The 26,304-nt window shown below is 40.1% G+C and overlaps 1 protein-coding gene across 7 annotated transcripts in view; it reads right to left on the bottom strand.

Annotated features, from left to right (window-relative positions):
- The window catches only part of QTMAN (queuosine-tRNA mannosyltransferase), a 201,614-nt gene that overhangs the window by 101,587 nt on the left and 73,723 nt on the right, over positions 1-26,304 (bottom strand). For 6 of the 7 annotated variants that reach the window (XR_012777020.1, XR_012777021.1, XM_075511432.1 and 3 more), the window contains 2 exons: positions 5,278-5,445; positions 2,197-2,370 (listed from right to left, as the gene is read on the bottom strand). Coding sequence is in view for 5 of the 7 variants with exons in the window: in XM_075511432.1 (XP_075367547.1) it covers positions 2,197-2,370; positions 5,278-5,445 (342 nt within the window). In the remaining 2 variants the exon portion in view is untranslated. Of the gene's footprint in view, positions 1-2,196; positions 2,371-3,863; positions 4,058-5,277; positions 5,446-26,304 lie in introns of those variants that run through there. The other variant, XM_075511436.1, reaches the window with a different exon arrangement.

The raw sequence follows: 26,304 nt of genomic DNA on the forward strand, positions 1-26,304 counted from the left end.
AGGCACTGAAATGATTGTCAGTCATGCAAATAATCACTTACTTACACTGTATGAGTTTGGTTTGGATAAAGCAAATTACCATTTGAAAATAACTTGAAAAACACTCTGGGCTAAGAGCTTACTTTATAAATTTTAGCTTGGCCACAATTTTTCTTAACCTTTTTCTCCTCAATCTCCATTCAGTCACTATACTAATACAGTCAAAATCAAAAAAAAGCATTCAATTGCCACAGGTGCGCATGCAACATTATTTAAAACATGATCTCGTAAAGAAATAGTAAATACTGGCTGGAGCTGAAAGTCAAAACCCAAAGAACTTCAGAGTTATGCAGTCCTTTCTGCTGCTTTTTCTTCCTGTCATGATATTGGGCTTTGTCTACAAAAAAAATCTCAGAACTCACATCTAGAGTTAATTGTTGAACAAAATATATATCAGAAATACTAGAGCTGATATCAATCTGTGTTTCTAATTACTCTGCTGAGAAAGTCGTACAGTCACACAGTTGTTTATGAACATCTTCATTTTGTCCGTCGCTGCTGAAAATAGCTTTTCGATATAATTTCAAGTGCAACTACCACAATAAGGACGTGAAAGCTGTCCTGCTTTGTGAGATGAGATTTAATACAAGAGCAGGACATTAAGAAGAGCACACAGCAAGACGGGATCTTCCCACTTGACCAGTAATCTACTGATTTTACCCACCTAATCACCTTCTGCTTTGGACAAACGATCACCGTGCGTATGACTTCAGGCTAATTTGTCAGGTCTCGTTTGATCCCACCTGCCAGGGCTGACAAGTCCAAAAGAGCCGATTCAATACATGAGACAGGGTTACCACAACTTCATCTCCAAAACTAGGCTTGGCCCACGTGACTCCCGAGGGCATGCCAAAAACCACGAGACCCTTTTAAAATGGCTCGATATCAAATATGCTAAGCATCCACAGCATTCCCTCGCTCCTGAAAAACACGGTCCCTACAAAGCAATGGTAGATCCTTAAAGATATATAGGTACTGATCTCCACTGCCATCCAGGCAGCCACGTCCCTAAGGAACGTTGGAGGATTTTTAACCCACTTGCCAACGACACAGGTTTAAAGACTTAACTTTAGCCATTGATTTCTAAACGATTTGCATCACTGCTTTAGAATATAAAGTTTTCCAACTTACTGAAATGCAAACCTGGCAGCACGATCATCAATAGAGTGCACGACCTGAGCTCCTGTACTAAAAATCTCTCTACCCCAAAACTACCACAAATGTATATTTAGTCTTTGAAATAACTGTAAGTACAAGCTGGTCAGGGACAAAGATCTCAAGCGTGACCAGAACTTATTATCAGATCAAAAGCCAGACTCCTGCAGAGCCATTACAGTGCTTCCCATCCTTATTTCAGCAAAAAAAATGTGCCCAGCATCGTGTTGGTTTTAAGAGTATAATCAAATTGCAGAATCATACTCTATTTAGTACTGGTCCCATTGAAGCCAAGTTCCTGTTCGGTGGGAGGAGAGTCCCTTATAACAGGAAAAACAATTGTGCCAGGTTTAATCAAAAGTGAAAAGGATCTAGCGAATGTTCCCTTTGAGCCACATAACCCACCGCTAATTTCAAGACGGGCTCCGAAACGAGGGTAATAAAAAACGTCCTTCAGAGTAACCGAGGAAGACTGCAGAGTAACTCCGGCTGCAGCTAACGCCAACATCTGCAAGCCTGCTCCCTGCTACCGGGATGCTTCTCGCCTACCTGGAAAGCAATAAAAGAGGTAGGGGAGGGAGGAGGGAATAAAATCCCACCGCAACACACCAAGGGAAATACAGCTTCTTGACTACAGGCTTATCGCTTTGGCTGTTCTCTAGCATTTCGTTCTCCTCCTTGACCTCCCCTGTACAAATATATACAGAGCTGAGGAGCAGGCAACTCCTTAAAGACCGAAACAAGTGGGAAATGTCTAAAACACGCGGGAAACGGCTCGCCCCGAACGATGCGAGTTTGTATGACACGCACTAAGGACAGGCTCAGCAGATCAGGCGCTGCCGGAACAGCCTCTGATTATTGAAATACGTTTATCAATTAGGAGATTTTGCATATTATCAAACTCTTTCATTAATGCTGCTTTAGCTGATTAGTTAGAACGTCACCATAAATAGAGAGTTTTGACAGACTGGAGGCAATTTATGACGTGGAAAATGTACTGACCTGCTCACATCAGGAAACCTGACTGGAAAATAAAGAACTTGGCACTTCGGTCTGATTATTTTTTCCAAATCCTTAGGTCTGTGGTCAGGAATCAGCTTCATAAATTTTCCAATGGATGTAAGAAACGATTCCATATTAAAAGCAGAGTTGAACACCACAACATCAGCAACCAAACTGTAAAAAGAGGTTAAGATTAATGAATGTACTGCTGCTGCAAATGGAACAGAATTATTTTAAATGCAATGGAAATAGGACACATATTCTCATAAACAAACAAGAGGTCCAAGTGGAATGCTAATTAAAATCAGCTTCTTCACGTGAATGAGGAGTAGCATACGTACCTTAATTAGAAATGTCTTGATTTCTGTATATGCACTCTGAAATATTTTTAAACTTTTTTTTTAATTAAGTAGTAAATTATTATTATTAATCTAAAGGAGCGCATCCTATTCGATCTGTGGATCACTTTTTATTCATAAAATGGTAAGAATAATATTACTTCCATTATCTCTTAAAAGCATTATAAACAGGTAAGGCCCACTGTAATATGACTTTTATAGAATTAAACTTGGAAGAAAATGAAAATTCCTTAGAAATAATCCTTCACACTGAAGGACAACTTACCTCTGGTTAACCTACGTTCGACTGACCAAGTATGTCAGGTAGCAGGATACTAGAGAAACAGAATGTTATTTTAACCTATGCATACATAATCCTCATTAAAAGTATATTCACTAAATATAGATATATATATATAGAGAGAGAGATATATTAAAAAAATACACACAGCACACAGTACCAAAAAAAGTTTGAAAAAATTTGGCATATTAATGCAACGTTTTGTTCTTTACTGCCGTGTTTTAAAATCAACCGGCTCAATATTTTTACGATGCAGTTAAATGATAATGTAGGTATTATTTCTCTGCTTAGGGTCAGCCTGGAGGAAACGAGAAGCTATCAAAAAGCCTGAACTATCTGGAAGTTTAACCTGGAAGTGCTGACACAATCTTAGCTACACTGGCAAACACGCAACGCTAACGGAGGTGAGAAATGCTTTATAGCCGGCTGCTTTTCTCAATATGTTATATATTGTAATACAGACCTATGGGTCATAAGATACATTGAGGACACGCGTTCATAAGTCACCGGGCTGGTGAAAAGTATATTTGAGGTGAGAGGCTGTCATTCATCCTCACTGCATCTCACTGCTGCCTGGTCAAGAAAGAGAACTGACACTGCTCACCAAAGCAGCAGGAGTCAGCAGAAAAAGCAAAGAAAAACCCAACCATTAGAGAGAGAGAGATAATCCTTTTCAAGCAGGCTGCAGGGGCTGAAATGCTTTCTGGAACCCCACTCTCTTCCTCACCTATGGTTTTAAACCCGTTGGTCTCCTCGTTTTTGTACAAACGACCCAGCCATCTTTTCTGCACTGATTTAATGATGGCGTGATGTCACCTCTGCCCATCTTCTTCCTCGAGGTTCTGCATATCACTGGCAAATTAGAAAGATCCCGTCACCACCACTGCCTGAGCAGCTAAAAGGAATCTCAGCCACCATTGAAAAGTGTGATTTTATTACACAAACTCTGTGGAAACACTAGGAATGAAAAAAACCAAACAACAAAAAAAAAACAACCCACTTCTTTCCGAATTATCCAAAGCACCAACCTGGCGATTCAAAGTGCTCCAGTTTTCATCATCTCCAAAATCTCTATGCAAAACTGGAAAGATACATTTTCACATTTCTAGCATTTCTCACAGATTTGGAAGATGGGAAGATGGCATGTCTTTGCAGAAGACCACTAGGTAGTTACGGACAGTACAGAGGAGATGGCTTCTATCGACTGGTAAAAACGGGGTTTCTGCAGCAACAGAAACGGAAGATGAATATTATACAATTACATGGAGAAGCTACTGGAGGCTGAAGGAGACAGAATGGAACATCTACAGAAGTCTTTTTTTTCCCCCTAACAAAAGATGATACTTTTACTATCTTAAAAATGCATATTTTGAGGATAAATGTTTGTCAGCTTACAATAGACATGTGAAAAGCAACTGCCATAATAAAGCAAAATATATATAAAAAAAAAATATTCCTTGCCCCAGTGCCAAAAAAATGTATCTCTTTGTATAACATCTGAAAATGGCTGCTTCTGTTTTCAAGAGATCTTTCACTATACTTTCCCATCTTTACTGCTCAGTAAGGGAAACATGTTGCAGATGCAGCGGCAGAAGCAGCTACAGAATGGCCGGAGTATACACAGATCATTATCTGAGAAATTTCAATACCAACTGGCTTGTATTATAAAGATGCAGAAGCTTCACTTGTACCTTAAAATGCTCAATCCCTATTCCTAATAATTCTCCTACTAACAGACAGGTGAGAAAGACCATGGAAATGAATTTATTTCAGTTCAAAGCAACTGAGTTTTGCTGTTTCACTTAGGTCTGTACAGTGCCTAACCACAAAGCTTTTCAGCGTTGCTGTTATTAACTTCTTTCATTAACTCAGATTCGAGAAATACATTTGTTTTTAGCAACAATAAAGGACCGCAGCCTTTAAAACGTCTGGGTATTTTAGCACTGCACAATTTCTGAATACTAGATGGAAGAAATATAAGGATTTATCTGGTATGTTTACTGCCCTCTCTTCACAAGAAAAGTGCTGCAGTACATTTTAATTTCTGTTTATTTCCCTAAAACCCTCTACATAATTTCAGTTGGATGCAGTAAAAGCTACGGCCAAGCAAGAGCTGATTAGCTGCAGCTTTGCGAAGCATCCGTGAAACAAAGCATCTCGCTTACGGCCAAGACACAGGTCAAAATCCGCACCACTAACGGGTGTGCCACGGCAGCCCAACGTAGCACCGGTGGACTTTATGCAATAAATTGAGATGAATTTGTACAGGGGATTATTTCTGCCACAGCACTTTTATCAACCTCTCTTCAGGACTCTGCTGGTACCTTGCTTTTCTACAGGGTCATCGTTTATACACAGGAGGACTCCTCGGGCTTAGCATGCTGCGGGGTTGTAGACAGAAGGACACCTTAAATAACACGGAGCGGTGCGAGAAACACCTACCATGAAAGAACCTGGTTGTATCCATACTGAAAATCCCTTTCCTGGCATCTCCGCACAGGATACGCCAACTGATTCTCATGGAAGTAGAGGACCTTTTTCAATTTGCCAAGGTCAGGGCGGAGGGCAGCGAGTTCAGCCAGGTTAAGCACCGAGCTTGCAAAGAGGATCCTGGAAAACAAGGAGAGCAGTGTTTACTGTCTGCGAGCACGCTCGCAGGGGTCACCCCTTCCCCTTCTCTCCCCCTCCACCCCCAAGAAAAACATAACCCCTATAGGGACACATCAATAGCTAAGCCTTAATACCATGTAGCAGCATTCGAAGTTTTGATCTCTTAAAAAGCAGCTGCTAAGAACCCAACTAGAAAAGCACCGAATCTCATTGGTCTTCCCAGCTCGGTTACAGAGAGATGCAAAATAAAAAAAGCTGGATGGATTTTATTGAAAAAGGCAAGAAAAGCTGTATCTGAAGGACAAATGGAACAAAGATAAGGCTGACTAGGGAATACTTTGCTTGCCAGTTTCATTACACTTTACTTCTTTATGCAACCAACTACTGAAATTCAATATATGAGCAGGAATGGCACATGTTCATGTTATGACATAAACCCTTTTGATTTATGCAGTGCACTTATCTAGTATGGTCTGGTTCCCCCCCCCCCCCTTTTCTGTTTTATTTTCACATTTTTATTAGGTATCCTCTGTAATGAAATGTCGCTTCTACCCTCGCACCCCAGTATTGCCGTAGCACTCCTGCTATTCCAGTCTACAACACTGCACACATCCTTCAATCATATAAAGCAGGCACAAACACCACTAACAAGCTGCTATCTTAGCCTTGTACAACTTACCAGGCTATCAGAAAATGAATGTATTTAAATGTGTAATATGAAATCGTGACCCTACTGTAACCAGTGGCAGATTTCCCTGCATTTCACCAAAAGTATGCGAGCATCTCCTGTCCCCTGGCTAACGCTGCTTTCAAGCAAACTGAATCCTGAACCTACAGAGAACTGCAGAGCCGTAGACATCCGTGTTATACATTTCTCATTATAAGGATTAAAAAACAAACAAACAAAAAAAAATTGAGATCAGGTATTTATTGCACATGAAGCTCTAATAAACTACTTTTCAACATAGCATGCTTCTGACTTTTTTTTTTTTGCTATCCACCATTTTAGTGGTTCAGATTCAGACTTGATTTATGCAATGTTTAATTCTTTTAAAATCTTTCCTATTTTTTCCTATTTTTTACTCCTATTCTTCCAATTCTTTATCCTATTTTATTCCTGTTCTTCCCATTTTTACATGGATTTTGTGTTCAAGATTACTGCCAAACAGACATCACAATATTAAAAACTTCTCATCCTGGCTGTCAACCTTAAAACTCATGAACTCCCAACAGCCATATATATATATATATATCATAACACCACCTATGCTGACACACACCATTCTTAGATAATCTGTATCTACAGAACAAACATTTCCTAGAGAACAGATCCTGTATCCATCTTCATCAACTTGAGTCAGTGCTAATCTGAAAGGCTTACGAAAGTAAGAGATGAATGTTATTGCCTTGTTCATCAAATATTTGATCGTTCTAAAGGGACTGTCAAACAGAATGCCAATTAAGATACGAGCTCGGGTTTATTATGAGCCATACCAAGAGGAAAAAATAGTTTTACGTAAAGCGTCGCTTCTTTGTCACGAAGAGTAATAACCTCTGGACCTTGTAACGACTTGGGTGCCAGGCTCAAAGCAGAGGCAGGAAAACTTCCTACGGGAGATGCAACACCCCTGCTCAGAGACGGCGGCGAGCTCAGCACTGGGGTGACGCAGAAAAATACAAACAGGAGAAAACATACCCCAAATATTACAGAAGTGAGATGAAATGGTTGCTTGGCAAAATTTTGGCTATTTCTGGATGCACTACAGCTTATCCTTTACTGAGATTTCAGAAAACCTCTTTCTGCAATGAGTTAGGAAGAAAACGGAACTGATGCAGGATAGCGTCTATGAAGTTGGCTGCGTTTGAATGAAGAGAGGGGAGGGGGGGAAAAAAAAGAGATGGCACGTTGGGATTGAAAACACAGGAAGCAGCACAGAGCAAGGCACAGAAGCAAGAGTGGAAAGAGAAGACGGTGGGGATGCCAAGGTTAACGTGGTGACTGGAGAGAAAAGGGCAGCCGGGAGCATGACGAGAAATGAGATCCAGGATTTAAGCTTGGACAAAACCATGTAGCTCTGAAATACCTGAACTCGCTCAGAGGGACGAAGGAATAACTAGGAGAGGAATATGAAAAAGAGATGGTTATATCCACAGAAAAGGAAAATAGTGTTTGCAGTACCGGTTTAGACAAATGGGAGGAATTCAATAGCGTCGTTAGAGGGAGCGGGAGGCTGTCTACCAGTAAGGCAAGAAAGGCCAAGAACTTGGAAAGCTTGCAAGAGGTAGACCCACGTTTTCTCCACTGTAAATGGGAAGGGATAAGACTCCATTAACAAGCAGAACGCTTATCCCTGCCCAGTCCATCAATAAATCAATGTCAAGAGAAAAGTGTTGCGATTACTAGCAAATTCAGATTTAGAGCCCGAAATGACGCTGCTTGCGTTTCTTACGGCAAAAAAATAATAAAAAATAAAACTATTTAAGTAGTAATATTATTAGAATTAGCGAGTCCTTCTTGACTCGCTTGCATTACTTCACAGCATTTGCAGAATTTAACCCAACGAGCATGAGATGCTCTTATAGTTGTTTCTTTACCGGCATAAAGGCTGCTAACTACCAGCGATAACCAATTTCTCCGGCATTATAAGCTTAAATAACACCTGACAGCACGAGTCCCCGCGAACATGCCCACAGAGCAGCCGTGCACGTGGCTAATGGACTCACGCAGGGCACTGGAGGATATGCTGGAGTGTATTTCCACTTAACACCTATTACAAGGGGAAGAAAGGAAAGTTTATAATAATGTAACGTGTGACATAAATGTATGTCAGTTGTCATTCCGTGTGACATCAACTTGCATTTTACCTCGGGTTATTATTTAAGTAATAAATCCTAACAAGGTGAGGTTTATCATCCCACGGAGTGTATCCGGGAGGTAGAGACACAAGGTGATGGCAAGAACGCTCGAAACATGATAATTCCTGACAGCTGCTGCTTGAGCACAAGTTAAATTGAACAGTTTATCTCAGCATAAAGATGTTATAAGGTTTTATGTTTAATTTAAAAAAATTAACATAAAACCCAGAGAAAGCAGAGTTAGGCAATCTTTCACAAACATGACATACTACAATCACTGTATAAGCTGGATTAGTACTTATTACCATGCTACTAGAGAATTAAGCTGTTTTTAGACCACCAAAGAGCTTTAAATTGCAACTTTTGTCTCTGTAAGAGAAACCTATATTTAAAACGTCTGCTAAATTCAAATTAACAGCCACATCATTAACTTACCATCTCACAAAACCCCCCACATTTCAACCGCTATTATGGTATTCTTATCTAGACCTATCAACGCCACAACATATAATATATACAGCACTCTTCAATAAATATATTGCGCGAATCCTCACAAAACCTCCACTGAAGGTCACATTTCTAACGCGACTGCCCTAGCTCTCCTCTTCCAAATATCCCCAAGTATTTTTCTGTGTCACAAATGACCTTCTTGCATAGAGCAGGACCATCCCACACGCAGTAGCATCACTGCCTTGGAGGCTGGCCAAATTTCAGGGCCACCATCCACACAAGCTCTGGTCTTACTCTAAGCTTGTGCTTAATCTGAATCACTTAATAGTCCTTCTGACTTCTGAGGAACTACTTATGTGAATTAAGTTAAGCGTGTGCTTAATTCATACAAATATGCATGGGAAGGAAACTGAGAGTGCTTGCAGGTTCAGAGCCACGATGTGTCCGGAGAACGCTGACCTTTGCTATTGCCTTCCCCATTATTTTACTCCAAAGGACTGAAAAGCTGTCAAAATATAAAAAACTTTGCTTTTCTTAATTACCAGCAGACATAATGACTAATATAGGTTTCCATTCATATCAAGCAAATTATAAAAGTAAAGGTGCTAAAGTATTTTTATTTTGCTTTATAAATCTTCTTCGTGTCACATAACCATGATTTACTCTTTTATGGCATTGCCCTAAATCTTTCAATTAAATTCCCATGCAACTTAACTAAAAACACATTTTGCCTTCCCCTTGGGAGACCACACAGGGCATATTTATGTATCTATGGATATGGAGGCTGAACTCTCCAATTCACCGGGCTTACCGCACAAAGGGAGTTTAAAAGAGCACCCGATTTGTCCCTGGCATATTCCCTCTGTCTGGCAGAAACTCTGCCAGCATGAAGGACTGACGGACGCGGCCACCACTTGCACGGCAGCACAGGTAACCCAGTTCTCCCTGGAAAAGGAGGAATACCGTAGGGTACGATCCTGCAGCAGAAACAGGGACTGTCCTGCACTGCAAATGAAATCCAAGGTCATAAATCTCTGCTGCGAAACAACTACATTCACAGTAAAATGAGTTTATGACTGTAGGTCTGGCAGTCTTTTCTGGAGCACTCTTTGTTTGCCAGGTGCAGTATTACAATAAAACAGAGTTAGATTTGGAGATGGCTACAAATATGAGCCTTTTCGGGGGATAGAGGTACTAAAAGACGACTGCTCATTAGACGGCACTGACTGAATTGACATTCATCCATCCTTCAGGAGGGGAGCGTGAGGCTGGAAGAAGTGTTTTTGCACCAATCCAGAACTAAAACCTTGAGCACTTGGAGGCATCAAACCCCACCGAACATCTCACAAGGCACTGACCGCTTCGCTCTCACCGAGCCCCAAATTATACTGTACCTATAAATACATTTCTTTTTCCTGAAATATCAATTGGGAGGCCTAATGTCATACAGCAGAGTCTTAAACCCTCCTATTTTTTCCCCAAATATGGTTTTATTCTGGACATGGTTCTTGTGCACTCAGCAGAGCGAAGTCTGGGTGCCACCGGAGACCACGCGGGCACTACGACCCAACAAAGCGTCACGATAACCATAAACCACAGAACACAGTCACGCCGCTGCTGATAGCGACATTTTCTCCGTTTGATCAGAAACCAGCCGAAATTTTTATAGCAAGTAACAGGAGCCGTTAGGGAAAGCATCTGCAGTGAGACTGGGGGCAGCTCATCCTTCTGGTGAAGGCAAGCACGGTTGGGACAAGAAGTACTGACCGCTGCTCTGCTATGTTGCCTCCTTAAAGTTCAAGGAAAAGACAAGAGATATGACCATAAACATATCCACCTTGAGAAACAAGGGCTTCAAAGACGATGGTGTCCTCAAGCTCCTCAAGATCAAACCTGAAGGCTTTGGTTCCTCCATCACGCAGTTCCCTTGATTTCAACCCAGCAATTCAGACAAGTCCATGGATTTGGCGTTATTTTTCAAATGGAAATCTTGAATTGTAAATATCAAATAGAATTATTAATGCCTGGAATGTTAAACAGACCAGTTATTTTTGCTTATTATTGCACACATTTTTATATGATCAACTTGCAGAAGTTGCATTTTTACCACTAGACGAAGAATACACAAATTGCAATCAGATATAAAATGCTTTTCCATTTCCCATTAAACAATAGATGACTCTGAATTTCTGAACAATAAATACTAATAAGTGATAATATATGACAGTATACAGTATAATAAATAATAAATTAACAATAATTTTTTGACATGGAATGTACAAATGTCAAAAATGCTTGTAGATATTATAATATATGTCTCATAAATTAAGGTTTTCTAGATAGAGCATAATTTGAAATGTTTACAGAAATAATTAAGTCTTACTATTTTAACGCTCTTTATTTTTCAGAACAAATCACAAGGGTTGTCATGCCTTTCATCTTAATTAGGCCATGTGTTTGTCTTATTTATTTGTTATGTACTTTCATAAACGTTTACAAATATTAATTGTAAAGAAAAATATTTTTTCCTTATGCTGTAATACAGTACACAGTGATAAATATTCACGGCTGCTACCAGTTCAATAGTTCTGCATTTGGGGTTTGTCTCGTATACCAAAATACAGTAGAAATGAATAGCTTGTTTGAACTCATATTGCCAACCCCTTTTTAATATTTTGATTTAAAAAGACATTCTTCCCCCCTCATTTTATAGTATGTTATTTCGGACAACAGTTGAAATTCTTGTTCCTGCTGTGACAGACCTTAGTTACGTTTTCCAAAAGAATTTACTGCCTAGAAGTCAACTGCATTGTCCCTTTCTTCATATACACCACACCTCAAAGAACCCTCTCAACCCTCTGCGTGCACATCTGCTATTTGACACAGCTGGAGTGGAGGGGGCTGCGTTTCCAGCCCCACTGTTGCATGTCCCACCCTTCCCTGTGTCTCCTCATGCCACCCAGCTTGGCAGACCTCTGTTCGGACCACGGGCAGAGTTCTTGAGAACCTCCCGTGTCTCAACCTGCCGACCTCACTGATGTTAGCCAGCAAAACTAGAATGGGGCTGAAGCCGAATAATAGACTATTTTAAAGGTGAGAGATTTGCAAGAGGTTACATAAATGCATTATTTCATTTGTAAATTATCTGAGTTCTCTCTCCATTCCTTCCCGGATTTTTATCTCAAAATAGCTGATGGGAATATTCACATGCAATCCAACCTTACAATGCAATTTTGGGGGCCAGATCCCCAGCTGACGCACTTGGGTAAGAACTAGCCTTAAACACATACCACTATTTTCTACGACCTTTAACTCAAAAAGATACCGAAAAGGATGTGAAAACAGTTAATCAAAACTACTTTTCTCTTTAACGTCAAGAAGCAAGCTTGAAAGAGGCTCTCTCACAGATAAGACTTTCGGACATTTGAGGGAGGAGTATTTTGTTTGGATTGCTTTGCTTTTTAGCACTGAAGCTTCTGGAATTGTATTAAGTGTGTGGTACTATTTTTTTCCCTGATTTGTAATTAAATTTGGCTTCAATTAATTACTGACAGATGCACATTTTTACTTCAGTGGCCAGATTGTTCACCATGGGCTACATCGTCCTCTCTGCTTCCATGAAGGGAGAGGTTGAGATCAAGCAGCTATAGCTGCGGTGATGGGGGGGAAGGAGAAAACCTTGAATCCACATCATCCTCGCTCAGATTTCACATCGTCAGCATCAAATAATGAAGCAAAGGCATCTTGTTAGAGCAGAACATAAGCAAATCAGAATAACCCCCTAGTGAAAAGCAGCCATTGCTGGATGGTCTACGAGAGATGTACAGACCAACTCTGCCCAAATATATGCTGCGACGGAGCAAGAAAAAGAAAGTAGGAAGAAAAAGAAAGGACAATGTCTGAAGGCAACAAATTCACCACGGGTAAATATAGAGGATGCAGTGATATACAGTGAAAAGACTTTTTAAAGAAAAAGACTTGTAAAACTGATGTTCTGCTCAGTTAGGCAACATTTAAATAGCACTATTGTTTTAAAGCCTCCAAATTCATTTCATTGGGTATCTTATCTGTCCAGCTCTGGAGAAAAACCAAACGTGTCAAATGACTGGCGTGAAAAAAGCAATATGCCCAAGGGGTTGCAGCAACATGGAGAAGTCCTAAGACTACACACAACACTACTATTCAGTAGCCAATCTGAACAACAAACTTTGAGGACCATTAATTCACATCATCTGCTGTCAGTTTGGATCCAGAACGACACAGAAGAGACGGCCAATGTCATGGATAGACAGACCTCACTGCAAGCGAGATTTGATTTACACCACTGAAGGGGAATCAAACTCGGTGCAGCACAGACTCACCAAAATAGTGAGCGTTTCCCATAAGAAAGGTTCATATGAATATATACTCTAACGATTGAAAGGTAAAGTCAAACAACAGCCGATTTTCCTTTATTTTAAAAAGTTTTGACAAACTCAAAACTGAAATCTGCTCCCGATTTTCAGGTTTACACATTTTATATTTTAAAACAACAGAAGCCCCACTCACTTTGCACAATCACAGAGAAGATGAGCAGGGTCTTAGCAGTTTCACATTCAAATGCCCCGAAAATCCTACTCTCCAAAGTATTTCAGACTGTTTTGTATGTTGCTTTATGCACCTCGGTATCTAAACACTTTTTTACAAATTTGAAGACTATCGCTAAAAGGAACTTAGTTTTCTTAGCAAATAGTTTCACATTTTTCGTATATCCCATGCCTCTGGTTTCATCTCGCACAATCTATAAACATCAAGTCCTTTAAAAAATGTTTTTATGGAAGCTCTTAGCTAATTTTCCAAAAAAACTCCCACTGCAGCGCATCAACCCAAGGCGTAACTACTGCCTACGAATGGAGACCTCAGGAAAAGCAGGATTCTTCCCAGAAAACTAATACAGTCCTCGAAAAAACTCAGACTGTCATAAAACCTGAGCAGCTGGCAACTCTGTCACCATGAAGTATCCATATGGAAGACCGAGATGTGTCAAACTATCCAAAACGAGTTTGGATAGTGCAGAAGATGGAATAAATAATTCAGTATCTTCAACACTTTCAACAGCAGGTAGTAGATATGCTACCTGCTTCTACAACGTGCCAAAATGTAACATGCGAGTGAGAGCGAGCGAGAGAATGTGAGTATCTCCAACCTGTTTTCATGAGGATATTTTGCTCGAGGAACTTCTCTTTTTAGAGGCATATGATCCGTATCAGATGTTTGTCAGGAGCAGGCAGCACTACAGAACATTAGGAATAACTTAGTGATTTTAATATATAGTCACAAAGTGCGTACTCCTTCATATACATATATAAAAGCATATCTTAATCAAATATTAAAAAATTATAAGGGAAGTGCAAATATGTATTTCTCACAACTGCCCTTCATGCTTCTGTGATATTTGTTGCCGTGGCATAGCGGCAACTTTCCTGCCATAATATAAGCTGAGCAAACGATTCAATGCGATCCGTGAACTGGCAATCAGAACTACAATTTAAATGTTTCTGCTCCGCGTCCATGCAATAGTTCAACTATAACACCACATCGTCTCAACCTTCTTCCTTCTCTTCCTATAAGAAATAGCCACACATCGGCGCATAAAGGTACATCATGTATGCTTACAGAAGATAAAGTGACACTCTTGTTCCCTAAGAAATCAAAATGAGAGTATTTAATGCTTAGGAGACTCCCGACCTGTTTATCTAATATCTATATAATAAACTAAATGAGAAAGCGCCATTAGAAGAGAGGGAATGTCACAGCATACTAGTCAGAAGTCTCCAGGAGAGTAGCGGCTCTCTGATTTGCTTATTTAGGTCAAAATCAAGTATCATAACCATTTCTCAAATATTCGCATGGGACAACGCGAGCTACTCCCTAGCCCCGAGTGACCGTGACCACTGCAACACCTTGCTGGGCATTCAACGCCGCTCCTCCAGCATCTCTGGCCGGCAGAAGGTGATGCTCAGTCGCCCAGACCACAAACAGGAGGCTGCAGGAGAGCCCCACTCACTGGTAGGTACCAGAGGACCAAAGCCCTACCTACATGGAGATATCTATCAACCAGCACTTCACCAAAACCATGGGGACAGCCCGTAGACCAATATTCAAAAGCAAATCAATACGGAAAAATCCAGTCTTTGTGTATTACACCCTGCTTTCAGCCACTAGACTTTCCCATTAGATCATTTTTTAACTCGGCAAAGCCCATACCCGCTACCAGATTTGAACAATTACACCGAAATGGCTGAATGACCGACTGAAGTGAGATTTCAAAGAAGTGAGACAAACACCCTCCCAAATTCAAAAGCTGCCAAACATATTTCATCAGACTTTCAACAAATAATTGTTTTGTCTGTTCTGAATTAAGCTTTAAGTGCTTTAAGAGAGGTTTCTCTACAAACACGGCTAAAGATCACAAAGGGGAGCATTTGGATTGAATGTAACCCTTCAGTCATATTTATTAAATAAAACTTGCATCATGCCTGGCATATACCATAAGCTGTTTTATTTCCATTTACATAACACGATTTTAAGTGTAATCTGTACTGATGTCCTATCATTTTATTTCACGTGTGATCATAACAGGCCTCTATCTATAATGCCACCAGCAAAAGAAAAGGAATAAAAAGGTCTCAGCTCTGCAGCTTGGGCAAGGCAGTTTGGAGCTCCTGACGTGGGACACAGGGGACCAAGGCAAGAGCAGAGACATACAGGAGAGAATTCGGAGGAAAAGAGAATGTGCTGAAATTGTGGGAGAATCTGACAGTTCTGAAACTGAAGCCTTTTGCCCATTTTTTAAACGGTCTCCAGCTCCTGGCTGAGAGTTTTGCAGGGTTAACAAATACACTAGCCATTTACAGTCACAATAAAGTCAATTTTTACAACACGGATGCATTCCCCGAGTAAGCAAACCGAACCCCAGTGCTGCAGCATTTTGAGATTTTCCCCACATGGAAAAATCCAGTAATAAAATAATAATCTAATAATAATGCTTTTAGGCTTCCAGATATTTTACAAGTTATGTTTTCCCAACACCTCTCATATGCAACTCTGGTATCTTGAAACTTCTGAATTGCTTTTATCATTAAATAAAGCATCCAGTGCTGAATGCCCATTATTCCCCAGTAACACGCAGGAGAAATACACGCCTCTGGGACTGAAGTCGTACATAACAAAGGCAGAAGAATATACTAGATGCTTTCTAATCTTTAAGATTAAGAAACTGAGGCCAAAGCTTGCTTATGGAGGGTCACGAAGAGAACCAGTGCCACAGCGAGAACTCAGGAGCCCGAGCCAGAGGCGAAGGTAAGCGAGCGTCACAGCCTAGCGATTTAATCCACTCGGATACGATCACGTCATTGTCGACGTATCTTAGGGACCCTGCTCACCACAGTACCTGACGGATGTCCCAAAATAAAATGTGATCTTCCTGAGACCGTACGTAGCGATCCAGGATTTTCAGATATCGTATTTTAAGGCACAGCTAGTACACGTATACGCATATATGTTTGCGTGCATGCACACACAGATATACAACACATATACATAACACGCATATATACTATATACATATATATTTTCTGCACTTCTATCAAATTCCACCATAAAACTGTGAAGCATTCTGAATTAAGCTATTTAAACTGTGGCCAGGAAAATTGTTGACAACAGCTAATTTGTTATTGGGAAAAGATCGTGCATCTCACCGTCACAGAAAGCTAAAAATCTGGTCGAGGCGGCTGGCTGACAAGCTTTCCTATCTGCACAGCCTGAGCAAAGTGAAATAGTTTTGGTCAAGGCCACCAAACAATAAAATTTTCCCAGCAATGCCTTTGGACTACACGTAAAACCTTTCAGGGGCTCCTGAAAAGGAAACTTTACTCAAGCTCTTTGTCAAGATGAGCGGAGATGTTCTTTGGAAAGTATTTCCAAAAAAAGTTCTGGAGCACTAGTAGCTGTACAATCATATGGGATTAATTTTCTGTATATATCTCTATATATTGCTGGAAGAAACAAATTAACTTCCAAATTCAAATATCTTTATACAGCCCTGTGCTCTTACGTACAAATATTTAAGTAAGCTCTACTTCCTGTCAAACACTGAAATGGATATTAAATTACATTAAATTATTATAGATACAAGCAGTAAAATTTCTTTTCTGCTTTCTCTGTGAGCTCCTGCATCTTGGTATTTCTTGCACTGAGTATAAAAGATAATTTAATATTATCTGTGATTTAAATTCCTGCTTCTATTAAAATACTAAGTGTGTGCTGGACGTATAAACGCATGCCCAGAAGCCCGTGCCAGAAGTCGTCTCACGAATATCCCCTCTAAGGGATGACACTACAAACTGGCTCAGGAAAACAGTATTTATTTACCATGCGCCTTTCCCCAGCATCTTGCGATGATTTCAGGATGCCATCCCTTCATTCACCTTTATTTCTTTCCTTAAAAAGAAATGAATAAACAAACCAACCACACAGAAGGAAGGAACTTAACCATTCCAGCCCCAACTGAACCCAAAACCCCTCACTAAGCCCTATGACCACCACCTGTACGGGCTCGGCACGGCAGGAGCTGCCCCAGCCTGCAGGCACACCAAGAGGGGAAATGCTCCTCTTGGCTTCATATATGATATTAAATAAAGGAATATATTTAGTGTTTAAAAAAAAAAAAAATATATATATATATGGGAAATCTCCCTCGCTCTTTCTGAGGCAAGACCTGTGCATTGACTTGATGAGAAAGAAGCAAACCAGTAGATAAAGTATAAAAACTTAATTTCTTCCTTTCTTCTTGCTCCTGTATTTGGATAAATTACTACAGATATTAGTAGAAAGTACAAAACCGAGGAGAAGCAGGGCACTAGTAAAGAATACCAAGCCAAAATTACATCCATCGGGGCGATACAGTGCACTGCCCCGACCGGTCCCACCATAGACCTCCTAAGGGTTACCGTTTCAAGGAAAAATTAAACAAGCTTACAGAGAAATACTTCAAGATTGAAATTTTCCAGCTTTGTGTCATGTTACGTTATTGAATGAATCTCAACTTTTAAAAACAAAACACCAAAGCGAATAAGGGCTGTGAAAAAAACCAAGCAAAAATTTGTAAGAAATAAGACTCTTACTAGAAGCAAAAGAGCCACCCATATTGAGTATTCCCAGTGGTGAGGAGGAGTAACAAGGTCTTTAAGAATATACCATCCACTCTCTTTTTATTGCAAGATTAATATGAAAAATGCTCATTATTCTCTTAGCAATTGTTACCCGCGACTTTACTCCGGTTGTGCCTATAGGTCTGCACGTCCATCTCACAAGAGCCGCTGGATGAAGCCCAGGGTTCCCACCACCGCTGCTCTGCCAGCCACGCCACCGTCGAGGTTCAGAGTTAGGCAACGCAATGAGGGCTCAGCTTTACTGAAAGGATACAGCCCCGAAACGACAGAAAAAGCTCTTCGGAAATATGGAAAAAGATATGCAGGATTTTTTTCTAAGTTACCCAAGAAATTCAAAGCAGCAAGCACTCAACCTCCCCCTTCTCTCCACTCACAAGCACTTACAGAAAGCCTGTTCTTAACCCTTCTGCACAAACAAAATCCCCTTTTATCTTCCATTTATTTTCATTTTTACCTGAAAGGCAGAGAAGAGTTGGCTTTTATGTACAACAAACACGAACTGGACTTTTTTTGCAGTGCATTAGACTGCGGTCTACTTCCACCGATATGAATGCATACCTGAATTTCCACAAAAATAACCATTTTGCCCTTCTGATTTAAGTACGGCATATATTTAACGTAACGTTCATCTATACACATTCGCACTGTTTAAGAACTTGGCGCAGGTGTTCTTAATAAAATAAATTTATTTTTAAAAAGGATGCTAGTCTATAAGCTTTGAAGCTCACACATAGTCTAACTTAACCCAGCTTGGGCTCATCTGGTCTTTAAATGACTTCTTTCATGTGGTCAGCCCACGAGCCATACGTACTGCTGCTCAATCACGCCACTGTACATCGTCAGCGTGAGGATGATTTGCATGATTTGCATTTCCTGTACCGTTTGAGCTTCAATGAGCTCTAAGCACCACGTACAAAAGAAACCACCGCCAAGTAATGCAAAGATTTTAGTTAAACCAGATGAGACTATTTTAGTCAGGCTGCCAATACGGGGGGGTGGGGAGGGAGTCTCAGGGATATCCTGTTAAATAAGGATTTATTTGGAGGGAATCTGAACCTTAGATTCATACCCCTACTTTTAACATATAAAAGTTGTATGAATTCCTTAATAAATATGGCCTAGCAGAAAAACATATTTTTTTTCAATGTTCCTTAGATTTTGGCACCACATTATGTTCGTAATTCATTTATTTAATAGTACATAAATGGCTTCTGATTACCTTCGTTTTCCCACCATATAGAACTAGATCTAATTAAACCAAATTCACTGATTGCTGGTTAAAATTTCTCCCTATGAAGAAATCTTTTATCAAAAATGATCAATAAAAGCTGTTGGACAAATGACTATGACAGAAACAGCATTACAGTGGGCTTCAATGAATAAGTACTAAAGTGAAAAAAAAAAGTACCAGAGCCTCGTTGTCATGAAAAACAGAGACAGATGGGGAGACAGACCTATATGATGCTACAAATAGATGAATATCTTGTAAGGATTTCAACAAATGTTATAAGACCTAGTCAAAATTTGAAAAACTACAGATTTGCTTGTGTTGCTGTACCGAAGTTCACCTGAAATCCAAACCATAATATCACCATTACATATATGATCAACGTTTCAAAAATAACGATAAAAATACAGAGTATCCTTAAAGCCTTTATAGGATCTTTTCTAAATAATGGCACGATTAATAATGTCATTATTTAGTACAAACCCTGTGTTAGTACAAAAAAAACAGATTAAGAAAGTTTGCTTTAATAGCTACTTTGGAAATGAGGGGTATCCTGTTCCCGACTTAAAAACAAAAGGTGCGCACATAAACTTCACGTGCAATATTGTATTTTATAGTAAGTCTCTCTTTAAAATGATGAATTTAGAATGATGAATGATGAATTCTCTTTAGATGAATTCAGACACTGGAAAGATTAATAAATAATAGCACGCTGATACCGTGAACTGCATGTGACCAGCTACAGGGCATACATCACGTATGCCTGATAGCAACCCAAGACAGCCTGTTCGAGCACTCGAGGAATCTGCATATAATCATGCTTAATAAAAACCACAGAAAACTCCCATTGCTGTTGGTTCCAAAGGACATTCGTTTTTAGAAAATTAAGTTGCGTCTTCATTTTTCCGTATTGTTCAAATATAACTGAATAGAAGAAGCGGCAGAAACTGGAACCGAGGGGTTAAATTCTGTCCGGAATACAAAAATTCCACTTATTCCATTGTTGTCTGCAAATACACAGTCAAGAGCAACATTTAATCACAACATGTACTTTCTATATTGTGACTGTAAGATTTAGCAATCAAAATGGCTACCATATTAAAAATGCATTCTGTCGTTTTTCCACTTAGAGATCTCCTGTATAATGCTCTTATTTAAAGGTCAGCTAATTTTATTATGGAAAGTAACTAATAACCTTTATTAATTCTTAGGCTCACAGTTTTCTAGCACATCAGCGAAATAAATAATACACCGAAGGAAGACACAATACAAACCAAGCTGTTGAATATCGCCTCTCCCGTGTGGGCAAAAATCTGTATTTGCAATAGACAAAAGAGGTCATTAGAAATTTAATACCTGCTTTTTGCCCTGGAAATTACAAAAGCATGTATAGACAGAGCTTTTTCAAAGCCAGGTTGCTGGTCCTCCCCCCTGCTCCAAGATGCTGAGACCACCGAACGAGGTGCTAAGTCCACGCGTGTCCCAGCACAGCCAATAATCCCAAATGTTATACAGCACCTTTCCTTTTTTTGGTCATTTCCTAAATTTGCAGGACATGCACAATATTGGAGAACATAACGAAGAATTTTGCTTACAAACTTTTCTGCTGTCTTTAATAAAATGACTGAACAACATGAAAATCTCAACGTTAAAAATATATGCCTTTATGTTATTCTCATGACATCTCTTGTATGGGAAGCATTATTAATGTTGCACACTATATAAAATGATGCAATATCCAGTGTTTTATTATGTAAAGCAAAAATGCTTAAGTAGATCAGAATGCAGCATTATTCACGATCAGCCTTTCCTAGCACGCTGCTTTGGGTGAGTTTGTTCCTAAGAAACGTTACGACGCTTGAAACTAAAAATAGATAGCTATTTTTAGCTATTTAATCACATGAGGAAAAGACACAGTTTGTATCAGTCGTCTTTAATTTACAAAATAATCCCGTAATGCACCCTGCACGTACATCATGAAAATCCCTGGCACACAACCTCCGGGCTCGCACACCGTGAGCCACGTGCCGGCTGCAAGTGGAAGCAAAATGGGTTTTAAAAGATTCCAGCAACAATAGTCTTGTGACTAAATCAGAAACAGAAGCAGAAGTCATGAGCCAAACAGATACCTATCGGTTTCCTTGAGCTTAATCTGATTAAAACATGGCTCTCAAAGATGTTAAATAGAATGCCACGTCAGAGAGCAGGCAAACGATAAAAATAGTTCATGACAGGAAATCATTATTAAACCAGCATTACTAGTGTATGTTATGGAAATTTCCCTGTAATTTTTCAAGGTTTCCCCTTATGCTTTTCTTGAGTTGCCTGTTACACTTTCTTCTTTTTTCCTCCTCAATGGCGTGTAAGTTTGAGATGTAAAAAGAAAATTATCACTGCAATTTTCCAACTATACTCTGCTCAATACCATCTCAAGTGTGTCATACATCATCTTGTCATTCACTTTAACAAGAAATCACGTAATATTCAGAAGCAGAAAATAATCCAAAATGGGCAAGTGCCACTATGGCAAAAACACATTCATATGCCATCACAGGGGAAAAAAAAAAATGAATCTTAATTTCAAGGACTTTCATAGTGAAAGCATCTTAAAAATATTTAAGTGGGGGGAAAAGCTGCTGGGAATGACAGGAGAGCCGTTCTAGAGTCCACCAACCAAAATTAGAAGAACAAAACTTTTGATAATATACTATTGCAGATCAACCTTACTGTTTTAAAAAGATTACACAAATAAAATAAAATTCAGCACCCTAAAAAAAAATTAAAGTCATTATTACTACTCTTCCTACTATTACCACCCCTCTCACAACCATCCTCTGGATTATCGTGCCTTTAGAGCACTCCATAAACTACAAACTAGACTTGCAGCATCTCGTCCTGCCTTTAGTTACATAATCCAGAAAAAGCTGTCACAAAAAAACCAACCAAACAAAAAATAAACACGAAAAATACTTTTACAAGGTCTTATCTTAGAAGACTAACTCCAATTACTAAAACCCTGTTTTGGCATATTGAAGAGACTTCAACAAACTTTAACAGCCACCCCCAAAAACTTTTGGTTTCTTTTTAAAATGTCACCGGTGGGAAAAAACCACCATCAATCAAATTAGCTGTCTTTACACTGAAAATAGGCATTTCATCTCTAACGATGATTCAGGCTTCCCCGAAGAAAAGCCATGATTTGGTTGACCATTGCTGCGCTGGCTCTCCAGCAGAAGGAGACCCAAGGCCCCTTCCGCACCAGCGCTCAGCCTCCCGATGGCCCCTTCGCCCAGCAGCCTCCCCACCGCTGCGCATGGATCCTCAAACACCGGCAGGTTTCCAAATTTGAAGTCAAACTCAGAATTATTTGCCATTGACACATAGTAAGACAAACACATGACGTGGGGAAACAAAGAGGTACTTCACAGAGATGTACCTAGACAGAAGTAGGGCTGGTCTTTAATCAGACGCCAACTACTGCCCACCTAAAATCCAAGGGGGACAACGCATCACAGGAATAATGACAATTTTTAAAGATAGTAGAGTCACCATATGTTTTGCAAGTGTTTCCTAAGACCTTCTTGATTTTTGTCCTGGGTCTTGGCATATTCATCCCGCAACAGCCAAGCTATATCTGACTCAGCATGAAAGGGAACGTGCACCCTATTTACAGCGGTGCTTAAACCTTATTCCATAAAGAGTTTTCCAAGAGCACTCACATCTATTCTACTTAATATCCCTCCCACATTAAGAAATGATTATCTAATACAGGGAGTAATCAGCTCATGGTCTTACCACAGTCATCCTCCTTAACAAAGCAGGGAAAAAAATACCCAACTGTGAAGCATTAGAAAGTCAAGGTTCAAAACATCCACATTTATTGAGATCAGTGCAAATTTATTTAGATCTCAGTGCAACAAGACCAAGTGCTGTCTCTTGATAGAGAAATGCCTATCTGCTGGCAAATTCAAAGCCTGTATTTCTGCAACGGGACTCTACCAGGACACATGCAAAGTCACAGCGAAGGACGCACAGCCTGAAAAGCTGGAAGAAAAGCTGGCGACAGTTAAACCAGGACTAGTTTTAATGTTAACTTTAACATTTTACCATGCCAGAACATGGTGAAACCCAGAAATTTCATGCTGTCCTGCCAGCAGAACTAAACAGCTTCCTAATCTGAAATTCCGATATAGAAGTATGGACTAATAGATTATTAATTTATTACAGTATTAATAATAGCAGCAATAATATTAAGAACAGGCCATAAGACAGAGCCAAGCACGCCCTTCCAGGTGAGGACCGAATGGGCAGAGTTCAAGTGTGCACCAACAGCCATCCCGATGGATGCAGATTTGTTCACAACACGCCTTTTCTCATGTCATACCCCCTCTCAGGTCCGCTTTCTCTATATTACCCTAGGAAACGAGACATGCAAGGGAAAAATAGGCATTTTTTGCATGCCTCGGGGGCAAGGGGCAAAAATATGTATGTGTAGAGTTATATGGAGGGCCAGAACATCTCCGATCGCTGAAGGCTAAATGAGTCATCAACTTCAGAAGAATGACCAGTAATTAAACAAGCATCTGTAAAGCTATTAAGTGCAAGTATCAATTTCAACCTATGATACTGAAGGAAGAGACGCTTCCTATGTACTGAAACCATCGGTATATCATACAGCAGAGTCGCTTGCAAAATAACCTCTCACCTAAGGAAATTCTTCTCCTTAGGAAGCCAAACAAAAACAATTTAAAATATTTATTGCCATCAATTTCATCCCTGTTCCATAAACTGCTTAAAGAGACGTGACATCATGCTAACTACCTAGACCCGTCTGGTTGATGATAGTCCCAGATTTCAGGCTGAAGACTAAGCTGCAGGAGCGCGGAAGGGTGCGAATCTGCAGGTCATCGCAGATGCTGAACACAAATCTGACTCGCCAAAGCCAGAGCTGACACTCCAGCAAATATAGAAGGTCTGGCGGTGGCAGAGGCTGACACCACAAAACCAAGTCTTGCAATATTTTTGTCTTCTTTTCAGCCTCCTTGGACTGGAAGTAGGAAGGTTTTCCTTTAAATGGACCAGACCTAGTTGCTCCATCCTCCAGTCCCCGTATTCACAGTTCTGCTTTCACATGGAGAGACATCCGCAGCTCCCGAGCATATTTCCTGATACATTAGCAAAATAATTAGCAAGCCCCATGCCCCGACGGGGCTTTACTGTCCGTTTTCTATCAGTTAGCATAGCAAGCTGCATCTCCCTTTGCTCCATCATTTCTTCTCCCACATTGCTAGACCTGAGCTATGTGATCTTAAGCCTTTAGTGCTTTACTGAAGCCCTTTTTACACAGCTCATTTCTAAATCTTACTTGTCTAGAAGTATTTGTCCGTTTTTCCCCTTCTAGCCCCTTACATCGCTAAGTGCCAAGCACTTGGCAATCCAGCGTTCACAAATCAGGCTTCAGGGACGCAATTCTGAATCGTCTTGACTCAGGTTGTGACAAGAAGGGGCAGGGACCCCCAAACGCATCGCTCCCTGCTTCTGCAGGAAGGAGCAGATGGCCACCTTCCAGATGGCCGCCAACCTCGTCTCACCAATTTCAACATCTGTATCTTGAATCGCATCTCAAAGGATAGTCCTGAGACAGACTGCAGGTCACTGCCCACAGCTCCCGGCTACACGGCTTATCCACAAGCCAAAGCATTTTGCAAAATGCAGAATGACAAGCCTGAAAAAAGGTTAAGACTAATTAAAGTTCGTAGCAGGGCATAGCTGAAAAAAAGTTCAAAAGTAGACGTAAAGGAGAAATCCATCTTAAATATATATATTTTAAGTGTACCTCAAATCTGACTTTTTCTCCCCGGCCACAAACATCCCTTGCTTTCCACATGGCACCCTGTAAACCAAGGAAGTGCCTCAGCACCGCTCGTTTGTACCCAACAGGAGAACCATGCAAACCCAACCAACCCCAATGGTTTTGCTTCCAGGTCACCCCACAGCTGAGAAGGGGCTTATTTTTCAGCTTCCAGACCAAAAGTCCATAACATCACTGCAAGAGCACTCACAAATGGGTTTGATCCAGCTTTACACGTCATAAAACTTCCCAAGACTCAGTGAAACAGTGGTCAATGAATTTTAGCTTGAAGTACCCAAAGCGTAATCTGTGAGATTTGTGTACCAACTAAGCCTAATTTTAACGCAGCCACAAACTATATTATTTCTTCATATTAATTTAATCCAACTCCTCTTTGGGACAGTTAAGAAAAAAAAACTTTAAATCTACCAACAGGAAGGTAACAAAACAATTTTGACTGCCACAGTAAGGAGCTGGTATGAAAAAATTATTTCATCAATTTTACAGCATATATTCTTCTACAGTTTATGTAATAAATTCAAAAATTAAAATGCTACTGCTTGCTGACTCTGAGTGCATAATCTCCTCAAGAAGACTATTTCCAGACATTTAAACGAAAAGTGTATTTTACAATAGGAAAAGTGAGTATACCGCATTTCAAAATCCATTAAAATATAAAATTCTGGTTACAGGCGCAACAATCTGCCTAATTAGTTTTTCCTAATTAGCAGGATGCTCTAACCTCTTTAATAAGACTTCTGTGGACAGAATGTTCCATATTGGTTATCCATCTGAGGAAAAAACTAAACAAGTACAGCTAATAGAACAAGCGTCGTTGGGCTTCATGGTCAGAAGGCTGCTCTGGCACGTTCATACCGGCAATCTGCAAAAACACGGAATATTCTACCTTAAATATACCACCGCTCACACTACAAACCCCTCCGTAACACTGGCATTTTAAAGACAAAATTAAAGATACTACACACGAGAGGTAATGAAGTTACAGTTTTAAATTCCACAGCACATGCTGGGAGACAGAAACCAAAAATTTAAAAAAATAACATCGCTATGGACCAAAAGACACTGTGGAAAAGCGAGCTAAAGAGGTCATGGGGAGGCAAATACCGCAGTGATGCTGTAAGAGCCCAGAGCGTGGCTGCGTAGTTGTTTTCCTCCACTGCAAAGCATTTACTTTGCGCACACAGTTTATGTATCTTCCTCTTCATGATTCAGTCTTAGTATGTGCCTAGCGATTAATAGGT

The sequence above is a fragment of the Mycteria americana genome, chromosome 9 (genome assembly GCF_035582795.1).
Source record: "Mycteria americana isolate JAX WOST 10 ecotype Jacksonville Zoo and Gardens chromosome 9, USCA_MyAme_1.0, whole genome shotgun sequence".
Taxonomy (NCBI): Eukaryota; Metazoa; Chordata; class Aves; order Ciconiiformes; family Ciconiidae; genus Mycteria; species Mycteria americana.